Source organism: Lonchura striata, chromosome Z (genome assembly GCF_046129695.1).
Source record: "Lonchura striata isolate bLonStr1 chromosome Z, bLonStr1.mat, whole genome shotgun sequence".
Taxonomy (NCBI): Eukaryota; Metazoa; Chordata; class Aves; order Passeriformes; family Estrildidae; genus Lonchura; species Lonchura striata.
This window is the reverse complement of record NC_134642.1, coordinates 33,048,438-33,070,725: the sequence shown is the minus strand read 5'-3', so window position 1 is coordinate 33,070,725 and position 22,288 is coordinate 33,048,438. Positions and strand designations below refer to the sequence as shown.

Here is a 22,288-nt window from a genome sequence, read left to right as displayed (position 1 = left end):
TACATCTGAAAGCTTTTCCTTATTCTTTTCCAATTTGCTTTTTGTTCAAAAATTTTCAGGTAAAAAATAGTTATTTCTCAATTTAAGTAACCTTTATAACTAATTACTTGAATGAGGGAACACTTGTATTAAATTCTTGCTTTAGAAGTGAATGGAGCTAAAATAATAACTAAACTAAACTAAATAAATAACTAAATAGTTATTTATTCTTAGAAGTTTTACTTACTGTCATTGGAATTGATTTTAAAATGAGTGATGTGAGTTTGAAAAATATGTTTGGAGTACAGAAGTCCAGTTGCTAACAACTATGAATTTAGTTATGTATCTATGTATGAGGAAGTATGGTTTAAATCTCTTACAAGCTGTGATATGTGTGCCACAAATGCCACTTTCAACGTCTTGTACCTTTCATTAAGTCATAATTGAATGTTGGTTTCTTAGAAGTATTTGGGTTTATTTATACTCTACATACTAATTTTTTTTTAAATACTATTTTTTTAAAGCTCTCTTTCACCTTGTTTGCACTTCCAATGTTGATGTGAAAAATGCACTGACCTTTAGTGGGCCTCTGGAAGATATGTTCGGGTACACAGTCCAACAGTATGAAAATGAGGAAGGGAAATGGTAAGCTCTTTTTCTTTTTTTTTTTAACTGAACACTCCAAATTATCAGGTATTCAGTGACTCAGGTGCTGTGCTTTTATTTTCAAGTTAAAGTCATATTCTGTCAGGTATATTTCTTAAACCTATGCACAAGCCCTTAGGAAATCTGGAAAGATTGGGAGAGAAAGAGATCCACATGCATGCCTCCAATTATGTCCTCGAAGACACAAATGACTTTACAAAATGGGTAAATTCCCTCATTGATGGAACTGAGAAAGTACTGTGTTTTGCGGTCTGTTTTTTCCATTTATCAAATGAAATCTTTACCTTTTTCTCTTGTTAATGTATTTACAATGAAATTACTTCTGCATTAAGGGTTTGTTTTTTTTTTTCTAAAGTTTTCTGTCAGGGGTTATCTACACTGAATTTTTTAATTCTGTTGGTTGAATTTTTTAAATATGTTTAATTCAGATTTACCTGTCAAAATATTAATTAGTACAGTACTCCCTCTGCCTTCCCTTTTGGAGGGCTAAGTATGTCTTGTAACTGGTAATATGTTTGCACTGAGGACCTGGAGCCTTTATCTTAACCTCTTTTTTCCTTCCTGTTGTTCTAAGTAGAGGCTGTAATTTGGTATGCTCACCCATGTCATTGCTTCTTGGTCATTTGATAAACACCTGCCTATGCTTTTCCCTTGTTAAATCCCAGAGGCTGATGACTGGGCTGGAGGACTGAAATAACAATTGTATGGTAAAAGGTTTGGGAAAGAGATCTTTATCGTTCTTTGCAGCTGGCTCTGGTTTTCCCAGAGCCCTTTTGACAATTCTTGGTAAGCCAGGGACTCCTGCAGCATGCAGCAATGACAGGCAGCAGGAGTCTGTGACAGACAGGCCAGACTGTTCTGTGGTGAGCAATCACCACTGCATGTGCTGGGTCTGCCAGGCTCTGAGAGTCCGACCACCACTGCAACACAGAGACTGCCTTTGAATGTGCTAGTTCTGGACTGCTGCAATTGTAGGATGTTTAAATACACATTTGTATGAGGGTCGTGAGAGAATAAGAATAATGACCTTCTTTGAGCTAATTTAGACCTTCAGGAAATGGAATCTGTTTTAGGAGCTGGGAATTTGCAAAGTAAGCTGTATTGTTGTAAGCAGTCCTGAGACCTTTCAAAAGCAAGCAATAATATGATCTGGAAATGGTGGATCTACCAGTAGTGATATAAACTATTGTGCTACATCTGGACATCTCTGAAATTGAACTTCAGAGCTCCTGTAATTTGTCAAGCTTTCAACACATCAGTATTTAAAGCAGAAAATATGTAAGTTGATAGTTAAAAATATACAAAAGATCCTTGAGAATTTTTCTACTGCTTTAATGCTACCTATAGGGCACCAATAGATCTTTCCAGCATCAAATGGTCTCTGAACCTGACTGCATCTGTTTCTCAATAACTTGGGTATTCCCTCATACAAAAAGACAAAATAAAATAGCCTTTCAGACCACTCTTCATGGGGCTCTTTCTTTCTGAGAAAGGAACAGCACAGGGGCATGAACTTGATGCCTATTGATCACCTCCCAGGGGATGTCATGTACACGCAGCTTCTCTGCATTTTATAAGTTTAAAATTGTTTTAATAACCTTTTTTTTATTAATGACAGGGAAGAACATGTCTTTTACAGTGCTACTCCACATTATTTTAAGACAAAATTCTTACTCTGAGTGCTTGTAATGTCTCCTTTAGCATTTGGTCCCTGAGCATGGAAAATAGGTTTTCATCTAAGCTCTTGTAATGACCAATATTAAACAAAGCATATTTTTCCTTCTGTATTACTTCTAAGACTTGTTGTCTGCCCACCTATATTGCTTTGATTTTCCCCTGGAGTTTTTTAAGTGTTATTCTATTCTGTAATTTGGTATATAGGCACATTTCCTTTTCATCTCATTATTTCTCTTGCATCTGGACTGGTATAATAGATACTTTCTTTTTCTCAATCCTATACTGGTAGCGTGGAGCTTGTTGCAGCTGTCCTCTCTTTGCAAGTTTTATTTGCTCACCTTAGTCCCTTGATAGAAAGAAGATATTTCAGGTAATTTATTTAATTTGCAGGGTACTTATTGGTTCACCACTAGTTGGCCAACCTGAGAAAAGAACAGGCGATGTCTACAAATGCCCTGTAGGAAGGGACAGCCCATCACCCTGCATAAAACTGAATTTACCAGGTACGAAAGGAAATAAAGCTGTGTCACAGCTTTTCTAGTGAAAATTTGTTGGGGCTTCAGAGCTAAATGTGAAGGAAGTTGTGTTTGTAACATTACAAATAATTATATTTTAAGGCTTCTCACTATCCTGTAGGAAACATGCTAATACTTTTAGAATGGGGATGTGGTTGTGTTATCAAAACTTTATTATGACTGACTTTAATTGACTGTGGTTGGCAGTCCTGGCCATTGAGCCAGGAAGGTCTTAGACTGTTATTTCATGGATTGCCTTTTCCAAAGCTTTCTGAAGCCAAGAGCCTTCATAATGCCATCAGTAATCTTTTGATGAAAATGTAACTAGGCTGATGCATCTTAATATGCCAAAGGTAAACTTTAATAATTTTTTTGGTCAAGTCAAGAGATACTTGATGTAGACTAGAAGGAAATTCCTGTTGAATATGAACATCACTAAATATACCTGCTGTGATATTTTTTATCTCCTTTTATTCCTTGAAAACCTAAATGTCAGTAATGCAACATAATAGTAACAAATAGAAAAGCTATTAAGTCAGTCATAGCAAGACAAGGTAAAAAAATTAATTTTTTTTCCCTAATCAACAACACTTTGTGCATAGTAGTATCTTGTTTTCTTTGTGCTGTTATTTTTACTTTTTTTTCTCTTCTTGCGGTTCAACAAAACTATTTGAGACAGCAACCCAGACAAATTTTCTGGGATAAAAGCCAGTCTCAGAAATTTTTCTTGATTGTTGCAGTTGAAGAATGAGGGGGAAGGGTGCTAAAATATTTGATGAAACCAGTGTCAGTCTGGGTTTTATTTTAGAAGCTGGAAGCTCCATACTAGGGGATATATAATTTAACATTTTGTTTTCATGTTCCCAAATACTTAACATTTTAATCTATTTATAGCTTCTACTTCAGTTCCTAATGTCGTGGAAGTAAAAGAAAACATGACTCTTGGAACAACCTTAGTGACTAACCCAAAAGGAGGGTTTCTGGTAAGAAAGGACTTTTTGCTAATTTTGAAAGTCTGTTTTTTTCTCGGATATCATAACAAAAACATTTCACCCTTTTTTATTTTTTAAAGGCATGTGGACCACTTTATGCTTATAAATGTGGACGTTTGCATTACACAACTGGAGTTTGTTCTAATGTCAGCTCCACTTTTGAAACTGTTGGGGCCATTGCTCCGTCTGTGCAAGGTATGCATGCTGCAGGAATTTTCCCGTGTGTCCAAAAATAAAGAGTGCCAAACAAGACAAATGTATACACATAGGCATACTGAAAAAAATGAACTGCCTAACTTAGCTACCAGCATTACCAAGTTAAGTAAATGTTTTCTTTGTCTGTATATAACCTAAATTCTTCCTACTTTTGGAATTTATCTCAGTATAAACAATCATTACAGTGCTATGTAACATCCAAACACAATTGCTAAAAATAGTTGCTTATGTTATTAACTTATGGCCAAAAGACTCCTTTTAAATAATGACGGCATACGGAGACCTAATACAAGCCCAGTTTAGTAATATACATACAAATCTTAAAGACCTGGTCCTAGAATAGACTGACATTGGCAAAAGTAGGGGGATACTCCAGTTATGTGATCTTCTTCCATTCTTAAATTTCTGCTTACAAAAAAACTCCTTCTTGATAAAGGGAACACAAGCCGTGTGAAATACAATGCAAAAGTTGAACAATGATAGTTGGCATCAAGCATGTCAGTTCAGCCACACTGCAGAATGATATACATTTGTTACTGATGACAGAAGCAGGTGGAGCTGTGAGAGAAGTCTGATCCTTGTTATTACTGTCAATTCTTATGTGACAATTTGTGTTGCAGAGTGTAAAACCCAGCTGGACATTGTCATAGTACTTGATGGGTCCAACAGCATTTATCCATGGGAGAGTGTCACAGACTTTCTGAACAGCCTCCTGAGAAACATGGATATAGGTCCTCAGCAAACACAGGTAACATGGTAGATATTTTACGTTTTTTTTTAATTTAAGAAGAAAAAATAATTTACAGGAAATGGTATAATAGTGTCATCTATGGACCTCTTCAATTCTAAGAACTTGGTGCAGCAGGATACTAAAGCAAAATAGCTGAAACCACAACTAAGTCAGTACTCAGTCATCAAGCAGCAATGTCAGGAAGACTATCCCTCCCCCCACTGCTCAGGCAGTCTGGAGAAACAAACTTTCTAACCTAGAGACAAAAGTAAAGTGCATTAAGTGAGGCTGCTTGAACACTGTCCTTTCCCACTTCCTTCCTCTCCACAGCCCCTTCTTGTCTTCCTTTGTACTTCATTGCACAAAGGTCATTTCTGCTCTTCTGAAGTACACATGCGTGGTTTGGACAGCCTTTGATTGTAAGCTTTTTTGGAGCAGTGTTCCTAGTACTGTGGAACATTGGGCATGCAGCTTTTAAACCTTGAGATCCTAATTAGCAAGTGGCTGTTTAGCTGCATGTCATTAATGGCAGAAGCTGCATTTATATAATAAGTGGAGAGGGCCAAATTCCCAGCTGCAGTAAATCAATGTGGTTCCATCAGAATTAATGGAGCTATGACCAATTACCCCCTGAGGATCTGGCATATGTCCCACACGCTGTTTAACAGATTATGTAAATATCAGTTCTAAAAGAACTCTGGGAAGGGAAAAACAGTTGAGTCTGGGATACATATTAACACAAAAACCTTTATTAACAGCAACAGAAGAAACTGTTTCTTCCTTTCCTTTCTCTATTTTCCACCTCCCAAAATCAAGGGTTTTCCAGGGCCTCCTGTAATTAATTATATGCTACAGGCAGTTTTGCAATTGTGGATTAGCTCCTAACATTCAGCTCCTGCCTTCATAAAGGAGACTGTGAGAAGATGTAAAGGATATCTCTGTCTGCAGAGAGTTATGCATCATTTTCCATGTTAATTAGGGTTTTTCAGTTACCACCCAGGCCCTCTGTTGTCTGTACTGAACCCTGGTTGATAAAATAACTTACAGACTGTCAACTTCGCAATCATATCCTGTTACTTTAAACACACTCTTCTTCAGATATTGTGAGGAAAAAGGAAAAATACTTTGTCAAATTCAGCAGAAAGGAAAAAAATTGTTTCTGTTCCTTTAAATAGATGATTACTTGAACATGTATCATTTTGAACTACTTAAATCTGAACTTCCCAGTATAGAGCATTGGCTGCATGGAAATCATCACTGTTTTCTGCCCAAAGGTCTTCATGGGAGTGGTACTCAGGGCAATCAACTCCACTGCACCCTCACTGCTCTTCCTCACCCAGCAACTCCTAAATTTTTACAATGCCACACCTCTGTTATGTTCAGTTTTGGAATACTGCCTCATCTGTGTGGCTTAGCTGGTGCACAATAGGTCCCTTTCTGGCCTGCACTCCAGCAGTTTCCCATCTCCACCTACAAAATCCCTTGTGCCCACAGTTTGGCATCCTTCTTCTCACACGTACACATACTCACTTGAGGACGTCAGCTTTGGCATCTGGCTGCTACAGAGCAGAAACATTTGAAAGGGAGATAAGAATGGTATAAGGAGGAGAGAGGCTGAAAAACTGGAAATGGACAACAAAAGCTCAGTGGAATTTTCTCAATCCCTTTTACCTTCCTCCTTCTCCATCTCATCTCTCCTCTCCTCTGAGCCCCTTGCTTAGGAGCCCTACTGCAGCTGAAGTTAGTAATGAATTTATATTCTGTCACCCACCCACTCTGTCTGCTTTCTCAGAAAAAATGTTCAAGTGACTATACAATAGGAAACAGGAGAAACAGCAGAGCAGGCTTTTTTATCCCCTCTCCTCTGAGAGTCCAGAAGAGAAGCATTGGAACAATAATTTACTTTTTTTCTGTTTAAATTGACTTTTCCAATTTAAATTTTTATTACTGCTTATGTAGAAATCAGTGGACTTTCACTGACTTACGGTTGTTTTGCACAGGAAAGGAATGAGGTGATTACAGAATAACTCCTTAGCAGATTGGGTGTGACTTGTTCAAAACTGTGTTTTGATTAGAGGCTTTTGAAATTTTTTTTCCCACTTACCTCTTTCATGAACAATGGTCATTAGACTAGTAGCAAGACTAGTAGCAAGTCGAGAGAAATTGCTCAGTGTCCCATGTTTGGCAGATTTAAAAATGAAGCCTGAAGTTTCAGATGCAGAAAGTCAAAGTTTATGGCATTTTTTTCCTTCCCTTCCTCTTTCTCTTCTCCAGATATGCAGCACCATACTGATGATTAAGCTGCATATCTTGAGTTTTGGGATTAAAAAAACAAATGGAAAGTGATGATAGAAAAATAGAAAAAGAAGGAGGAATTACGTAGAAATAGTAGAAGTAGAAACAAAATCAAGATATTTCTCTTGGCCTTTTTTTGCCTAATTTTTAACTGTTTTGAAGATAATTATCTTTTTGCTATGGAGGGGTAGGTTTTTTAATCATTTGCATATGAGTAACTTTCTGTGGATTTCTCTCAAAAAAGAAAGCAGAATACTTGAATAAGTTCAATTCTTCTTCCAGCATAGCTTCAAAACTTCAAAGCTATGCTGGAAAGGCCTTCAGAAATCTTTAGACCGTTTCTATTTTTACATTATTATATGACCTAGGCAGTTATAGATGTTTGGCCTGTACCTTACTGCATCTCCAAAGGGACTGTATCAGTACACTGATAAGTCATGCCATGTCATATCTTATGATTAGTTTTGTCTTCAGAAGAACAGAAGTGTATTTAAGAGATACTACAAAGATTAAAGAAAGGTATTTGCAAGAGTTTACAAGTAACTTGTGTCTTGAAGTAAACAAAATGTGGTAGAATTAAAATTTTTTCATTCAGATGCCTTTAAAAAGATCTCCTTATGAAAAAATATATTGTCCATTAGTGCTTCCCAAGGCATCTCTGCTTTTCTTTTACATTAAGTATCAGAACATCCAAAAAAATTCCTGATTTCTCTCCACATCCCAATGCTGAAAAATCTCACATATGATTTCATGTACCAAATGGTTTTCCTTTCATTTTGTTATTTTAGTTGTTGTTTTTTTCCAAATTGATTAGCTTGATAATTTATTGGTAAAGCCAGAATGCGCTTTCCAAATAAGGGTCTGTATTCATTTATAGGACAACAATAAATCATAGCCCTGAGAACTGCTTTGTTCCGAAGTAGAACAGTCCATCACTTGCCTGTTCTCTTGTACAACATTTTTCACAGGAACTGGGGACAATTAAAGAATTATTCCCTTGTGTAATGTAAAAGCCATGGAATGCTAGGGAAGGGAACATAAACTTAAGAATTACAGGAATGTTCAATAGATTATGGTCAGTAATGCTGGGAAAAATAATAGGTTCTCTGGAGTACAGCAGAATTATGTCCTTCTGTGTAGCACTATTGCATTTTCCAGATATATATTAAACAAGGAAATCAGAACATATTATGCCTGTAAGCATCATACTTAGGGGCTTGCTAAAGTTCCATAAAGGCACATTTGCATCATGTAGATGTGTCACTTTCAGTTTTTCGTAAGATGAAAAGGCTACAAAAGTTCAAACCTTCATTGCTGTCTAATAGAATATAACTATAAATATTAATTTTGCAAGGTGATCATCTTGTGATCCTGTAGGAGGCTGGAACATGGAGCCTAGTAGCATTTTCTCAGGGACTTTTTGTTACCTTTTATTAAGGAATGGTTCCTCTTTGATATCATGGACTATGTTGAATATAATGACCAGTATTTTTGAAGCTAGTGCTTAGGAAGGGTCGCACATGACAATTGTATCCTATAAGATAACCACATGCCCCCCTTCCTTCCTGATTTACAAGCTAAGCTGCACAGTGCTGTTTTCAGACTCAGATGTTCTTCCCATTCACTTCCTGAGAAGGAAATGCTCAAAATGTGTACTTGCTGTGATCATGGACATTTCCTTTCAAACAGGAAATTATACAACTCAATGTCAGCCTGTAATCTTTTTTTAGGAGAATGACAACACCAACATGGGTCTCTAGAACCATGAAAGACTGGCAGATGCTTTTCACACTGGCAGCAGTCAATAGATGATTTCATTATTGGTACCTCAAAAGCTGCACAGAAGGAGACATGAATCCACACCAAACAGCTTCCCAGCATACTATAGTCTCTGGCTACAATTGGTGCATGACACTGGAATTTTTAAGCCATATACTCCTCCTCCAGAAAATCAATCATGATGCAAATCTCTTGTTCATTACCAGTTCACAGCAGTCCTTTTAAAAGACTAACAGCATCCTATTCAGATAATGTGGTGTGTCATTTCAGATGCATGCCACAAAATAGTTGCCTTGGAGGGAACAGGTTAAAAATTTCATCTTCAGGTTGTAATTTATTCAGTGCCACATGAGTGTTCTGAGTGATGAGACAGTGTGCCCTGGCCAGTTCTGTAAACACTGAACAGGGTCCATAGCCTGCTGCTTACAGGAATATTGCAGCCTCTGCATTCTCTCTGCTGCAGATAGAAGAGGGCATACCTCTTCTATCAGAGGTCTTTTTCAGAGACAAATATCTGAAAGACAGAAACTTGTTATAAGTTTGAGCCTACATTAGTTATTACAGATATGACTGTGTTTTCAAAAAGATACGGACATTCAGTGGCAGAGGTTTTGCTATCACATGCCAATATAATTATAGTCCCATAATCATTTATAACTATAATTTCATGATCATGTTATTGATATTTACTGTGAAATATTTATCCAATTCTAACTCTTCTGCTACAAGTAAACAAATGTTGAGCAGGATCTGAAGGGCTATGAAAATACCTAAAAAAAACCCTGTAAAGCAATTGTAAAGTACATACTAAGCCACTTCTAAAGTAATACGATGGCAAAAACATCCCATCTCCAATAACTTTATGCTAGAGTGCTTTTAATAATAGATGAGTGAGATATAAATGCCACGCAATGCTGCATTATCCTAAATAACACCTATAAATTGCCATGTGCAACGTAAAATTGAAATATGCTAATGGAACATTGTGTGCCTTCTTCCCAGTAAAAGCTGTCAGGAACCTGACAAAATATTAAAACTGACAGAGATGAATGGGAGAAATAAATTAATATTTAAGAATATTGCTCGTCTTTTTATTCCACTCTTGGTTTTGCAGCAGGTTTCCTCAAGCATTTTGTGATTATTGCACAATCCCATGTTTTGATCTTCCAGACAAAGACTTGCTCTGCTAAGGTCATCTACGGACTTTGCATTACCCTCCCTCATACCAAAGCTTCCATTTCCTTCATGTTTTACCCTCTGGTGATACTTCAACTTACCTCCTTCTGGGAGAACATGCATGTAATGGATGACCCTGCTGTCTTCATCAAGACAAGAATAATTGGGTCTTCCTGTTTCTAGGCTGAATTTAGGGAAAATAAAGTATGGGGTGTATGAATATTATATTTGAGTGTAATGAAGAGAGTTTTCAGTGAGCCATGACTTTGTATGCCATAAGGAAAACATTTTTGAAGAGTTGGGACTTATGGCTGGGGCATTGGTCTGCTTGGCTTAGAGGAGAGCAGAGCTCCCGTCCAGATTCAAGCCAGGAAGACCAAGGACTTGAGACAGATTTTGACTTTATTTCAGTTTCTAATAAAAGCAATTTAGAAACTTCAAAATGTTTCATGAGACTATCATATATCTAGGCTTGCTCAAACTCATATAGGTGTTTCATCCTGAGGGAAATGCAAAGAGTTCAATTCTTCCCCTGGCTGTAAGTACAAACAGACATTTACCCTACTACAAGAGTCAGGGATATTTTCTTTAAGGGCAGTTCTTTTCAAACATGAACTCTGTGTTTCAGGTTGGAATTGTTCAGTATGGACAGACTGTAGTCCATGAATTTTACCTGAATACATACTCAACAACAGAAGATGTGATGGCTGCAGCCTCGAGAATACGCCAGCGGGGCGGCACGCAAACCATGACAGCCTTGGGAATAGACACGGCCAGGTACGCACACAAGGGAGAAGCTAACAGGGCAGGGTGGTGATTCTGATTCTATGTGTTAAAAACATGGCATGCTAGTGTCTGACTTCATTTTAGCTAAGCAAGCAATATTTATGATGGATAAGCATACTCTATCCAGCACCTAGAGCAATTGAGTATGAAAGGCAGCTGTCACCTGAGTGGAGGAATTAGGAAAATATAATAGATACGGAGCAAGGGGCTGACATTATCTGATGTCCACATAGAGCAGGTAGGAACTGTATATGTAGCAGGATGAAGAAAATCAAGTTTTTCAGAGGAAAAGCAAAAAAAGAAAAAAAAATTTAATGTTAATTAGTTTTCATTCTGAAGTTGAATATTACAATGTTTGGGCCCACACTTGACAGAAGGCCTAAAAATTTTATATTCTAAGTCTTTGAAGTTTCTCAGTCACTGGGAGATTAAAGACCTGTTGTAGCAATAGCAATATTTAGAAATGTTTCTTTTATAAGAAAAATGAAATCTGACTTTCATAGAACAGACAGTAAATGTAAAATCTCTCAGAAAATTTCAAAATGTACAATGTTGTCCTAGTAGCTCTTTTCTTTTCTGGGTTTGTTTCTTCCATCACAAAAGCGTGTTTTATTCTGCAAAAGATTGTATTCACTCTTTGCAAACAACCATTTAATGAAACACACAGCATCCTTCTGAAGAACAATTTGATTATCTGACCAAAATTTTGTTGATGTGGTGTACAATTGAATTCTTATATATTAAGGTTTTCCTGAGATACAAGTAGAAGCTTGAGGAGTCTAAACAAGTTCATGAAAGTGGAGCCAGTTGAGAGTTGCCAAATATTCAGAAACCACATCTAGTTCAGAAAGCCCCTGTATACCACAAACTACAGCAGGCTTGTATATACAGAAACTATCATCAAAAGCTTCCTCTGTTCTCACAGTCATCCCCCCTTGGCCATTTTCAGTGGTAAACTTCAGCTTTTACTCATGTGGCCAGTCCTGGGATTCTGTGGTATTTTTCTGAAAAGAGGAAGCCCTGTTTCCTTCCTTCTCCTTCAGAGTCCTAATCCAGCCTTGCCTTGTTAGGTCCAGAACAGCTGACCAAAACCTCAGAGCCTTTTTGTCCATCTGCAACTGTAGAATTCAAATGGGTGCCCCAATATTCCTCCATTTACCTGCAACCTATTTCTGCCACGTCCCCAACACCCAGTGTTAATTAACATGGGTGTGCAGAGATGTGCTGGTAGCTGAGTAAACAGTTTGACCACTTGAAGTGCTACTGTAGGGTGGAAGTAGGTGAGAGTTTTCTACATAGGTTTTTGGAAAGGTAGGGTGTTGGCTGTGTCTTTTTTTAAGATGCCAAAAGCTGTTTTAAAGTCCCAGAAGTTTATTTGTAGAGGGGAAGAATTTTTCACTATCCAGATTTGTATTTTTTGCTGTTGCTCTCAAGTGAGTGAATGATGAATGAATGCTTGTGAAACTTTGGCTGTGAACTGTCATGTAAGTTCCAATTGAAGCTGCTTGTATTTGTTCATGGTTAACATTAATCTCCATTTCCTGCTTCCTGGTTAATATAAAATCTTGTATTTTATGGTTGGCTATGCAAATATGATGCATATGCTAAATGCTGACACTGCCTTTCTCCAAAACACTTTATGGTCCCTTTAGGGAAGAAGCTTTTACTGAGGCTCATGGTGCACGAAGAGGAGTGCAAAAAGTAATGGTTATTGTGACTGATGGGGAATCACATGACAACTATAGATTACAAGAAGTGATTGATGATTGTGAAGATGAAAACATTCAGAGATTTGCTATTGCTGTAAGTGAAATTTAATGGGAAAATTCAGAATGTTAAAAGCATGTTTCATTTTCTAAATGTAATTTCAGTTTTAGAAGTTCATTTTACAGAATCTTTATGGAAATATAATTATTTCAGAATGGAAGAAGCTGAAAAAAAACATTAGAAATTTGCTTTCTGATTTTATAGCATATAAGAAAAGCAATTTATCTGTCTTCTGTGTGATGACAAGTGTGTGTCTGTGTGAAGAAAAAGGAGGAAGAGTTTGAGGGACAGTTCTAAATCAAATAATTTTTGTTAAAAGCAATGCTGAGCAAAGGAACTAATACAGTTCTAAACAACTTCTATGGAAACATTACCTATTTAAAAAAAAAAAAAAGCAAATGCAAGCCATCAAAAAATACTTGTTCATTATGTCTCTGTTGTATGCTTGCATTCTAAAGCTGTCATTTTCATGCTAAGCAAACAGTAGCTGAATGAGAATAAAGACTAGCCTGTATCAAGAAATATGAAACCACTAATTATGGATTTGGTATTAATATTCCACTATATTTGTTTATTTTATACACAAATCTTCTATTTTCTCCTGTTAATTTTGAAGGGACATTGGGTTGTTTCCTGTCCATTATTATCTTTCTTTGTTTTGCGATCTTATTTTTTGGTAAAATAAGGTGGTATGAAACCATAAAACTTAAAGAAACAAGTTATACTTAATTTAAATAAGGATATAAACCAAAAGTTGAGTCCAGCAGCACACAGATTTTTGGTGGTTTTCTTCATAAAATTAGAGATAACTAAAGAAAAATTTGACACTGCAACAATTTTAGCAATAAAATCCCTGTTTAGAACCAAATATGAATTGCTCCAGTGGGCTGAGATGCTACACCATAGGAATTTGGTTTTTGTCTCCCTCTCAAATCAAGTTTAGTCTATATGAGCCATTTTTCATATGAAAAATGTCTGTTTGTCTGGGAATTAAGAGAAGTGCGGTGTTTGTTTCTGAGGTATCCTGAATACAGCAGTGTTGTTAAAACTGCAGACCAAATCTAAAGTCTTGTATCATTTTGAAGTTGTTCACTGAATGGAAGTGTTGTTCCTATATGTATTTGTAGGGCAAATCTTCACAGAATAAAGAACTATTCTATGCCTAATCCACTTGTCATTAATTGCATGTATAGCATGTTACGATAAGAACTTGTGGTTATGCAGAAGCCAGTGTAATTGTACTCTGGGTTGGGAAGTGTTTTGTTGGTTTTTCCCAAAATTATGGCCTACTTCAACAAATCAGAGAACAAATTATTACAATTTTGTGAAGATGTGAAAACTACAGTTGAGGATAGCAATACTATTGCTTTGTTTCCTGTCAAATGGTATTTTCAAAACAACAACTGAGCCATCACACAGTTCTGTTCTCCTTGAGAAAGAATGGCTTCAAATCAATTTGAGTGAGGTTTTAACAAAACAAATTAAGGTCAGATATGATTTTCCACCATTCCCTGACAACTTACGTCAATGATATCCTTTTAAACAGGTTATGAAATATATGCTTGACTTTTTTTTGTTTCTTTGGTTTTTTTTAATTTTCTTTAGATTCTTGGCAGCTACAGCAGAGGAAATTTAAGTACTGAGAAATTTGTAGAGGAAATAAAATCAATTGCCAGTAAGCCTACTGAAAAGCATTTTTTCAATGTCTCAGATGAATTAGCTCTTTTAACCATTGTTGAAGCACTTGGAGAGAGAATATTTGCCCTGGAAGGTATGACATTATTTAAGATTTTCCTTTATGCCTGCATTACAACTGAAACAAATAGAAGAACACCTATTTTTACCTTCCTTTGAAAATGCATTGTGCTGTGTAAATTTTATTATGCAATTATTTCTTCCATGCTGGTTATAAAGATATTTCATAATAGACATCAAATAGTAGATACAGATGCAACTACGTGCATAGGAGTTAGAGCCTGTGGAGACAGTAGCCTAAAAGGGTAAGTAACCAGAATTGTTTGAATGTGATAAATAGGAAGTTGCCCTGTTTTAGGTAAAAAATATTACCAGATCATACCCCAATTACCCTGTGATCATCTGGTTTTCTGCCTAAATGTTTTGAGTCTCTTTTTGGTTAATTATTAATTACAGCATATTAATTTGCTATACAAGTCAGCAGGGACTTGCTGTATAGAGTTAACAAGAGATGATTTTTCTTTGGGAAGGTTGACAGTATTCAGATTGTAGCACAGAAAAGTCATTCTCTCATGTCTGCTTACATTCCAAATGAGACAACACTGCCCAAACAACTGTTTGTTTCAAGTACTACTGGTAACAGGAGACAGAGTTTATTAGTTATAAATTATACTGGCCAACTCTGAAGGGATTCGTGTAGTACAAAGAAAACATCCATCTATTTGGACTATTTTTTGCAACACTTCAACTTTCCAAGTAGCTAGAATACTGTAGTTTATAACTGGAACAAAAGAAAATATTGACTTGAATGTACAAAATTGAGAAAGTATTTTCCCTTTTTTGACATTGTAATTGTATTTCTCAGACATATTTAGATTTTTTTTGTGTATTATTTAGTTTGGTCAAATGTTAATGTTTTCAGCTATTTCTAAATATTTCCAGCAATAAAAATTTATTAAAATATAATTTATGTTCTTTTTTACCTTCTGGACTATTTGGTTTCCTCAGCTTTGCAACAAATTAATTTGAGAAGAATCTAATCTCTCTAAGCTCTAAGTTTAGCTTACTTAGAGCCATTGAGTACTTCAAAGTTAATTGAATAGGGTGTTCTTTTCTTAAGTCACTGTGTACTAGGAAGTGTACTTTTAGAGGGAATATAGTTGTTCAAACAGAGGTTGAAAACTTGGTCTTCAATTTGTCCTTTACATTTCTAAAAAAGTGAGAAAAATACTTGACTCCATTGTCAGAATGAAATGTTAGTTGCATCTATTAGCTATAATGAATATAGAAGTTAATGTTTCAACAGGTGAAGGATTTAAGACCTAACATGACTGAGTTTTTGAAAATCTAATTAACTTCATTACTGCCAAAAGGCATCTTGGTTTGAAGATTTTCTGTAGGAACTCAGAGATGCACTAAGATTTCTACATAAGACTCCTGCAATATGAGATGAGAAATGTCTCCTCCTCGAACTAAGTTCCAGAAATCATGTAATTTTTATGCAAGAGAATCAGAATAGAAATAAAAAGAGGATTTTATTTTTTTCTCAAAGCATAGCAAGGTCAAGCTGCTCCAGTGGGTTGGAGCTAGATAATACTGACTAAATCGATTTCTGCTGATTCTTGAGGCATAGCTTCTTGTCCTATCCCAAAACCTTTCAGTTGAATTCTGGATTCACAACTGTGTCCATGTATGCATTTGTCTGGTGGTGGAAGCAAGCATTAATTCTGTACCCTGCAGCTTTTGACAAGCCAGTTTATTGGATGTGTTCAATTGGAGATTAATCAGCTCTGTACATAGTAGCTTCTGTGCATCACAAGAACCTTGGCTGTTGAAATTTGATATCTGAATCTGTTTAAATTATCAATCTAAATTGTTCCTTTAAATTGCTAGTAGGGTAGTAGTACATTTGATTCTTTTTCCTGGATTTCTTAATTTCATTTTGGTTCGTTAAAAAATTCAAAGAAGAATTGGGAGAGATTTAAAAAATCAAATCCAACAAAAACTCCTGCTTGACAGCCAGTGAATTTTTACACATAATCTTTTTCATATGCCTCTGTGTCTCATGGCATGGACATTGCTTTTAACAGCAATTTTATGTTTTATCCAACCCATAGGCAGGCACAAATGTTTTTTCACAAAATATCCTTTGTAAGATGCTTGGCAGTTTAAAACTGAATGGAAAGTTAGGCTAAGGGCCATTATCTAAGTAGTATTTTGAGCTGCACACACCAACAGTACCAGCTTTGTCCTCTGCCTCAGGCTGTGAGAATTCTGTCTTTCTCAGCTCATTAGGAGTATCCTTTGCTGCATGAAAATATTGTTTATCAGCAGATGTGCAGCTTAAGAGTTTTATGCCTAAAAATGACTTGTTCAGACTTAGCAAAGCAGCTACATCTTGTGAAACATGATAGTCTTTGTTTGTACGTCCAACACTGTATTTGAGATCATGTCTCCTTCCTAGGACTGGCTGTAAATTACAACAATTAGAAAAGCCATTATGTCCTCCGGAGCAACCACTGGGGTTTGGTTGCTGAGTATGAAAAATTCAGTATTATTTAATAGTCCAGATGTCTGAAATTCATGCAACCATGGCTTGCTATGGCTCAGTTTCATTCACACAGTTGAAGGTTTGCTGCAGCTCTCAGCTGGTAGCAAACTGTGGATTCTTCCTGGACGAGTTTCAGAGCAGATTTCATAGCTTGTCTCTACTGCCTGCTGGAATATCTTGCTCTCAAGGAAGAATCTACATGCAGAATATGGTTCCCCTACTTGGCCACTTAGAGTGGCAAAATAGCCCTTGACTATTAAGGGCTACTTATCTTTCTTTTAAGTAGAGGAAAAGGCAGAACTTTTTTTTCCATGATGATATTTTCAAGTTTACCTGGAAGAAAAACAGCCCATCAAAGTTTAATAACTAGCATATGACTACTTGACAAGATATTGAAGCTAGTACAAAATCATCTGATAACTTTTTTATACGAAGTAATTTAAGAGAATCAGATCTTCATATAATTGTCAGGGCAGGGTTATCATTCCCAAGCACTTCGCTGAGGCATATGAATCTTGGACAGCAGAGATTTTCCTTGTTGTTTTTGCAAAGGTTCATACAAATATCAAGTGTTTTTCATTTAAAGTTCCTCCAGCTGCCTACAAAACTTTAGTTGCTTGAATATAAGGCCAGGGTTACATGGCTGGTGTTTTATTGTTCACTTAGCTCAAGTGGAAAATGGCTTAACCATATTAATCAAACATTCCAAACATACTTACCATCAGCCTGAGTTCAAATCTGGTCAGTTTTAGTCCAGAAACTTTGTTGGACAAGTTCTGAGACATGATCTTAAATTAGAAATTCCTGTACTTAATAGTAGCATTCAACACAGGTCTTTATTTCTGTGTTTATTATAAAACTCTATAGTAAACTACAGTCATTGAATAGATGATAGTTATTTATGCTATCCTTTACAATCACATGGTTGTTTTCATAACACTCTTCAGTTACTTTTTCAGATTGGAACAAATCTATTTTTGAAACTTATTTTTTTCTGTTTAATAGCAACAACAGACCAGCAGGCCTCCTCTTTTGAAATGGAGATGTCTCAAGCTGGTTTCAGTGCTCATTATTCTCAGGTAAACAAGCTGTTTGAAAGTAGAAGTTATTTTGCAAAGTAGATTTTTGCTGGTGGTTCTGTGAATTTGTAATAAGTGTTTCAGATTTATTTGTATAGTCCTGTTTGCTGTTGGAGGTTTTGGAGTGTCCTGTGATCCAGTTACCTTTTTTGTAAAATGCATGTAAAGAACACTTATGAACACCAAAAGTTTGAGAGAGTACATATATACTTCACATGAACTCTAAATTTAGTGTTCCCACAGCACTTTCTATCAGGAAAATACCCTAAAAATATGTTAAGAAAGACTGAGTAAAAACTTTTAACTAGAACCTTTATTGACAAAACAAGGGGCAGTGTTTTAACTTGAAAGACAGTTCCAGAGCAGGGCCACAAAGATGACCAGAGGGCTGATGCACCTATCCTGTGAAGACAGGCTGAGAGAGATGGGGTTACTTAGCTTGAAGAAGAGAAGGCTCCAGGGACACCTTAGAGCAGCCTTCTAGTATTTAGAAGGGGCTTATAAAAAGGAGGGAGAATGACTTTTTACATGGGTAGCTAGCAATAGGACAAGGAGGGAACAGTTTTAAACTATAGGAGCAGAGGTTTAGATTAGATGTTAGGAAGAAATTCTTTACATTGAGCAATGTAAGGCCCTGGAACAGATTGTGCAGAGAAGCTGTGGATGCCCCACCCCTAGAGGTGTTCAAAGAATTGGGCTTTGAACAAACTGGTCTAGTTAGTGGCATCCCTGCAATGGGGGGTTGGAACTGAGCAATTTTACCCAGGCCTTTCTATGACCCTATGATTGTGGGACCTGTACCATAATAGGAAAAGCAAAGTTACCTATGTAAATACGCAGGAAGCATTACCCAGATGTAAGCATCCTGAATCATGAATGTCTAAAGATGATTCACAAACAGAAAAGATGATTCACATAGGGAACAGACTTTTTGTTTTACTCTCCTTAAGGACTGGATCATGCTCGGAGCAGTTGGAGCATATGACTGGAATGGCACAGTACTCATGGTGAAAGACACTGGTATTTCAATGCCAACTAATGACACCTTTCGTGACAGGCGTTCAGAAAGAAATGAGCCTCTTGCAGCCTACCTAGGTAAGAGAAGTAGCCCACTTGCAACACTTTTCAACAAGTGCTACAAGATGCCTCTCAAAGGTCATTCAAAAGGAGTATGTTACAGAATATTTTATATTGCAGGAGCCTGGGAGCAAGTCTACTCTCTGATTTTTATGTTCTTTTAAAAAAAATAAAAACAACTCCTACAACTAGAAAACAAGTCCAAACATAGACCTAAGTATATCTAGACTTTCCCAACAGAGGTGCATAATCCGTTCAAAGATTTCCCAGATTGCTGTAGTATCATTATGAAGTTTTTCTATGCCTTGATAGTTAAAAACTCTTATACAATATTAAGTCCAAATATTTGCTTAAAATTAGCCTGTTTTCTGTCACTCAATGGACAAAACCGGCAAGACCAACATCTTTTTTTTATAATAATGTTTTCCATATTGGCAGGGTATTTTCCTATCAAAAAGCTTCAGTGGTGTTACTCTCTGCTCTAGGTCTTGCATTTTATACCTTATGCTTCTCTTTGCTCTGTTATCTCATTTAATTCATACTTCTAAAGATGAAGAATCAATGCTAGAATATTATAATGTTTTTCCCTAAGTACACTTTCTTCATTGTCAAATGCCTTCAGCTGTTGCCTTTTATTACAACTCTCAACTCCAATATGGTAATGTCATTTTCAAATTAAGATTGTAAACTCCCTTAATACTTGCAACTCTTTCACAGTTTTAATTTCACTGCAAATTTTTCAAGTCTTCCTTCACCAAAGTTGTTAAACTGTTGTTAATATTAAACGAACAGAGGTAGGTTCAAAATGCCCCCAGGATCACTTTTTGAAGACTCCATGAGTTTGACAGCAGGCCAGTGACAACTGTTCTTTGAAAGCAGCTTTTCAGCCAGCTATTCATGAGTTATTTCTTACACTGTGTGAGAATGGCATAATGAACATGGCTCACCAGCCTGGGAACAAGTTTAATAACACAGGGATGCTCCTCATTCTGAGGCTGTAAAGGCCTTTTAATTAACTGTTATTGCTCTCTACCATGAATAGGGCTAAACGGTTGTGGAATAAACCTTACAAAGGCTCTGAATCACAGCAAGTATTTCTGATGCATTCTGTGTGTATTGCATTTTGATTTCTTTCATCTCCCTAGGATATACTGTGAATTCAGCAGTGACACCTGGAGGTGTGCTGTACATAGCAGGACAGCCACGATACAATCACACTGGCCAAGTTATCATTTATAAGATGGAAGGAAAAGAGGTGCAAGTGATTCAGAGATTAAATGGAGAGCAAGTAAGTATGCATTCACAGTTAACATACAAAATTAATATAGCAGAAGAAATAAATATTTCAAATGAGAACACATGAAACTGGGAGTTGTAAGCAAGATCAGAAGGAAAAGTTAGGCAGATCCTCTGGTATTATTAGCAATGCAAATTGGACTGTATAGTAGGTACTTGGGAATTTTGTCTTTGAGGGTTAAATCTTCACCAATGTCAAAGTGGTTGCTGCCATCTCTGTATGCACAATTTTTTCTGTCTGCTGAAAGGAAGAGCATGTCACTGGCAGGAAAGAGTTTTGATGAGTTTTGGGATAGACTGAAATATTGAATAGTTGCTTGTTATGCTGGGTAGCAGCTCACTGAGAGCTGCTGTAGGAGGAAAAATCTCCACCTAATTGCATAATTAAGGATGGTATTATTAAGATAATATTATGCTTATGAGAATTGAAAGACCTACCTATTTTCATGTCCCCAGGCTGCAATATCAGCTTCTCTCTGGAGAATTCAGGTTACCTAATCTTCATCTATAGCTGATGTCTGCAACTTAGCTAATCAATCACTCAATCAAACACACTTTTTAGAGTCAGTGAACTAACGTAGGTATTAGGGGGCTGGGCCTATTCAGACTTGAGAAGAGACAGCTGAGAGGGCACCTCATCTATGTCTGTCAGTGCCAGCAGGGAGGGTCAGAGCAGGGGCCAGGCTCAGTGGTGCTGAGCAATAGGACAAGAGGCAATGGGCAGGAACTGAGATACAGCTCCATCTGAACACAAGGAAGAAATTCTTTACCTCATGGGTGACCACTGGAATGGTTTGTCTGAATCTCTCTGGTTTGTCCAGAGAGATTTTGAGTCTCCATCACTAGAGATATTCAGGAACCATCTGGACACAATGCTGTGCCATGTGCTTAAAGATGACACTACTTTAGCAAGGAGGTTGGACCAGATGACCCACTGTGGTCCCTTCCAGCCTGACCCATTCTGTGATTCTATGATTTTTAAGGTTTGAGACATTTGGACTACATGAAGTATCTCTTTGAGAGGAGATGTATCTTGGTAGAGGAGGCTGCTTCTCCTTTTAAGTGTAAAAGAAGTGCAGGGTATCTTGCTTATCTGTGAAGTGAATATAATCAGATAAATCCTATAGCTTGTACCTGAACTATGAATGTATCTATCTCTTCCTGTAGATTTTGTTCCTCTGAAAATAATAACTTGAAACTTTTGGTGGTCTGCACTGAGCTGTCTCAGAGGTTTTGTCCAAGCTTTTTTACTTGTTTTTTGTAGAGAAAACTAGCTTCCCCAAGATACTCTTATTCCAGTGCTGTCTTAAGGGGTCATACTCCCCATAACAGGTAGAAAGTACCCTTTTATCCTTTCAAACTCAGAGGAGTTGAAAGTTAAATGGCCCACTTGTTAATAAAAAAAAATCAGACAAATGGTAAAACTGAAAATAAGCATTAAAAACAAACAGACCAAAAAAGTCTAGCTAGTAAAGAAATGTTATGCCTAGTGGTTAATATTTGTTATTGTTGCAGGCAAGAAGTAGGTCTCTGAAAGGAAATGCAGCATTATGTTGCTCACTCTGTCTCTGATGTATACTTTGTGTTTTCCTACAGATTGGATCATACTTTGGGGGTGTTATTACCACAGTCGACATTGACAGGGACTCATTTACAGATCTTCTTCTTGTTGGAGCTCCTATGTATATGGGAACTGAGAAAGAGGAGCAAGGGAAAGTATATGTTTACAGTCTGAACAAGGTAAAGCAGTGATTTTTATTGATCAGGAATAGAGCATGCTCTTTTTTGCCTTCTTATCCGTATTTTAAAGAAATACAGTAATTTGAACTGGGGAAGATGACCTGTTGAAAATAGGGGAAAATGGTATTGACAAATGAGATTATAATGCAACTCCTCTCCTCTCCTCTCCTCTCCTCTCCTCTCCTCTCCTCTCCTCTCCTCTCCTCTCCTCTCCTCTCCTCTCCTCTCCTCTCCTCTCCTCTCCTCTCCTCTCCTCTCCTCTCCTCTCCTCT

At 36.8% G+C, this 22,288-nt stretch overlaps 1 protein-coding gene across 1 annotated transcript in view; it reads left to right on the top strand.

Annotated features, from left to right (window-relative positions):
- ITGA1 (integrin subunit alpha 1) overlaps nucleotides 1–22,288 on the top strand; it is a 69,992-nt gene that overhangs the window by 27,978 nt on the left and 19,726 nt on the right. Inside the window, exons 2-13 of the mRNA XM_021553853.3 lie at nucleotides 504–624; nucleotides 2,713–2,825; nucleotides 3,732–3,820; nucleotides 3,910–4,024; nucleotides 4,666–4,793; nucleotides 10,654–10,802; nucleotides 12,464–12,614; nucleotides 14,184–14,349; nucleotides 17,830–17,903; nucleotides 18,854–18,998; nucleotides 20,126–20,268; nucleotides 21,873–22,016. Of these exons, the coding sequence (XP_021409528.1) occupies nucleotides 504–624; nucleotides 2,713–2,825; nucleotides 3,732–3,820; nucleotides 3,910–4,024; nucleotides 4,666–4,793; nucleotides 10,654–10,802; nucleotides 12,464–12,614; nucleotides 14,184–14,349; nucleotides 17,830–17,903; nucleotides 18,854–18,998; nucleotides 20,126–20,268; nucleotides 21,873–22,016 (1,538 nt within the window). The remainder of the gene's footprint in view (nucleotides 1–503; nucleotides 625–2,712; nucleotides 2,826–3,731; nucleotides 3,821–3,909; nucleotides 4,025–4,665; nucleotides 4,794–10,653; nucleotides 10,803–12,463; nucleotides 12,615–14,183; nucleotides 14,350–17,829; nucleotides 17,904–18,853; nucleotides 18,999–20,125; nucleotides 20,269–21,872; nucleotides 22,017–22,288) is intronic.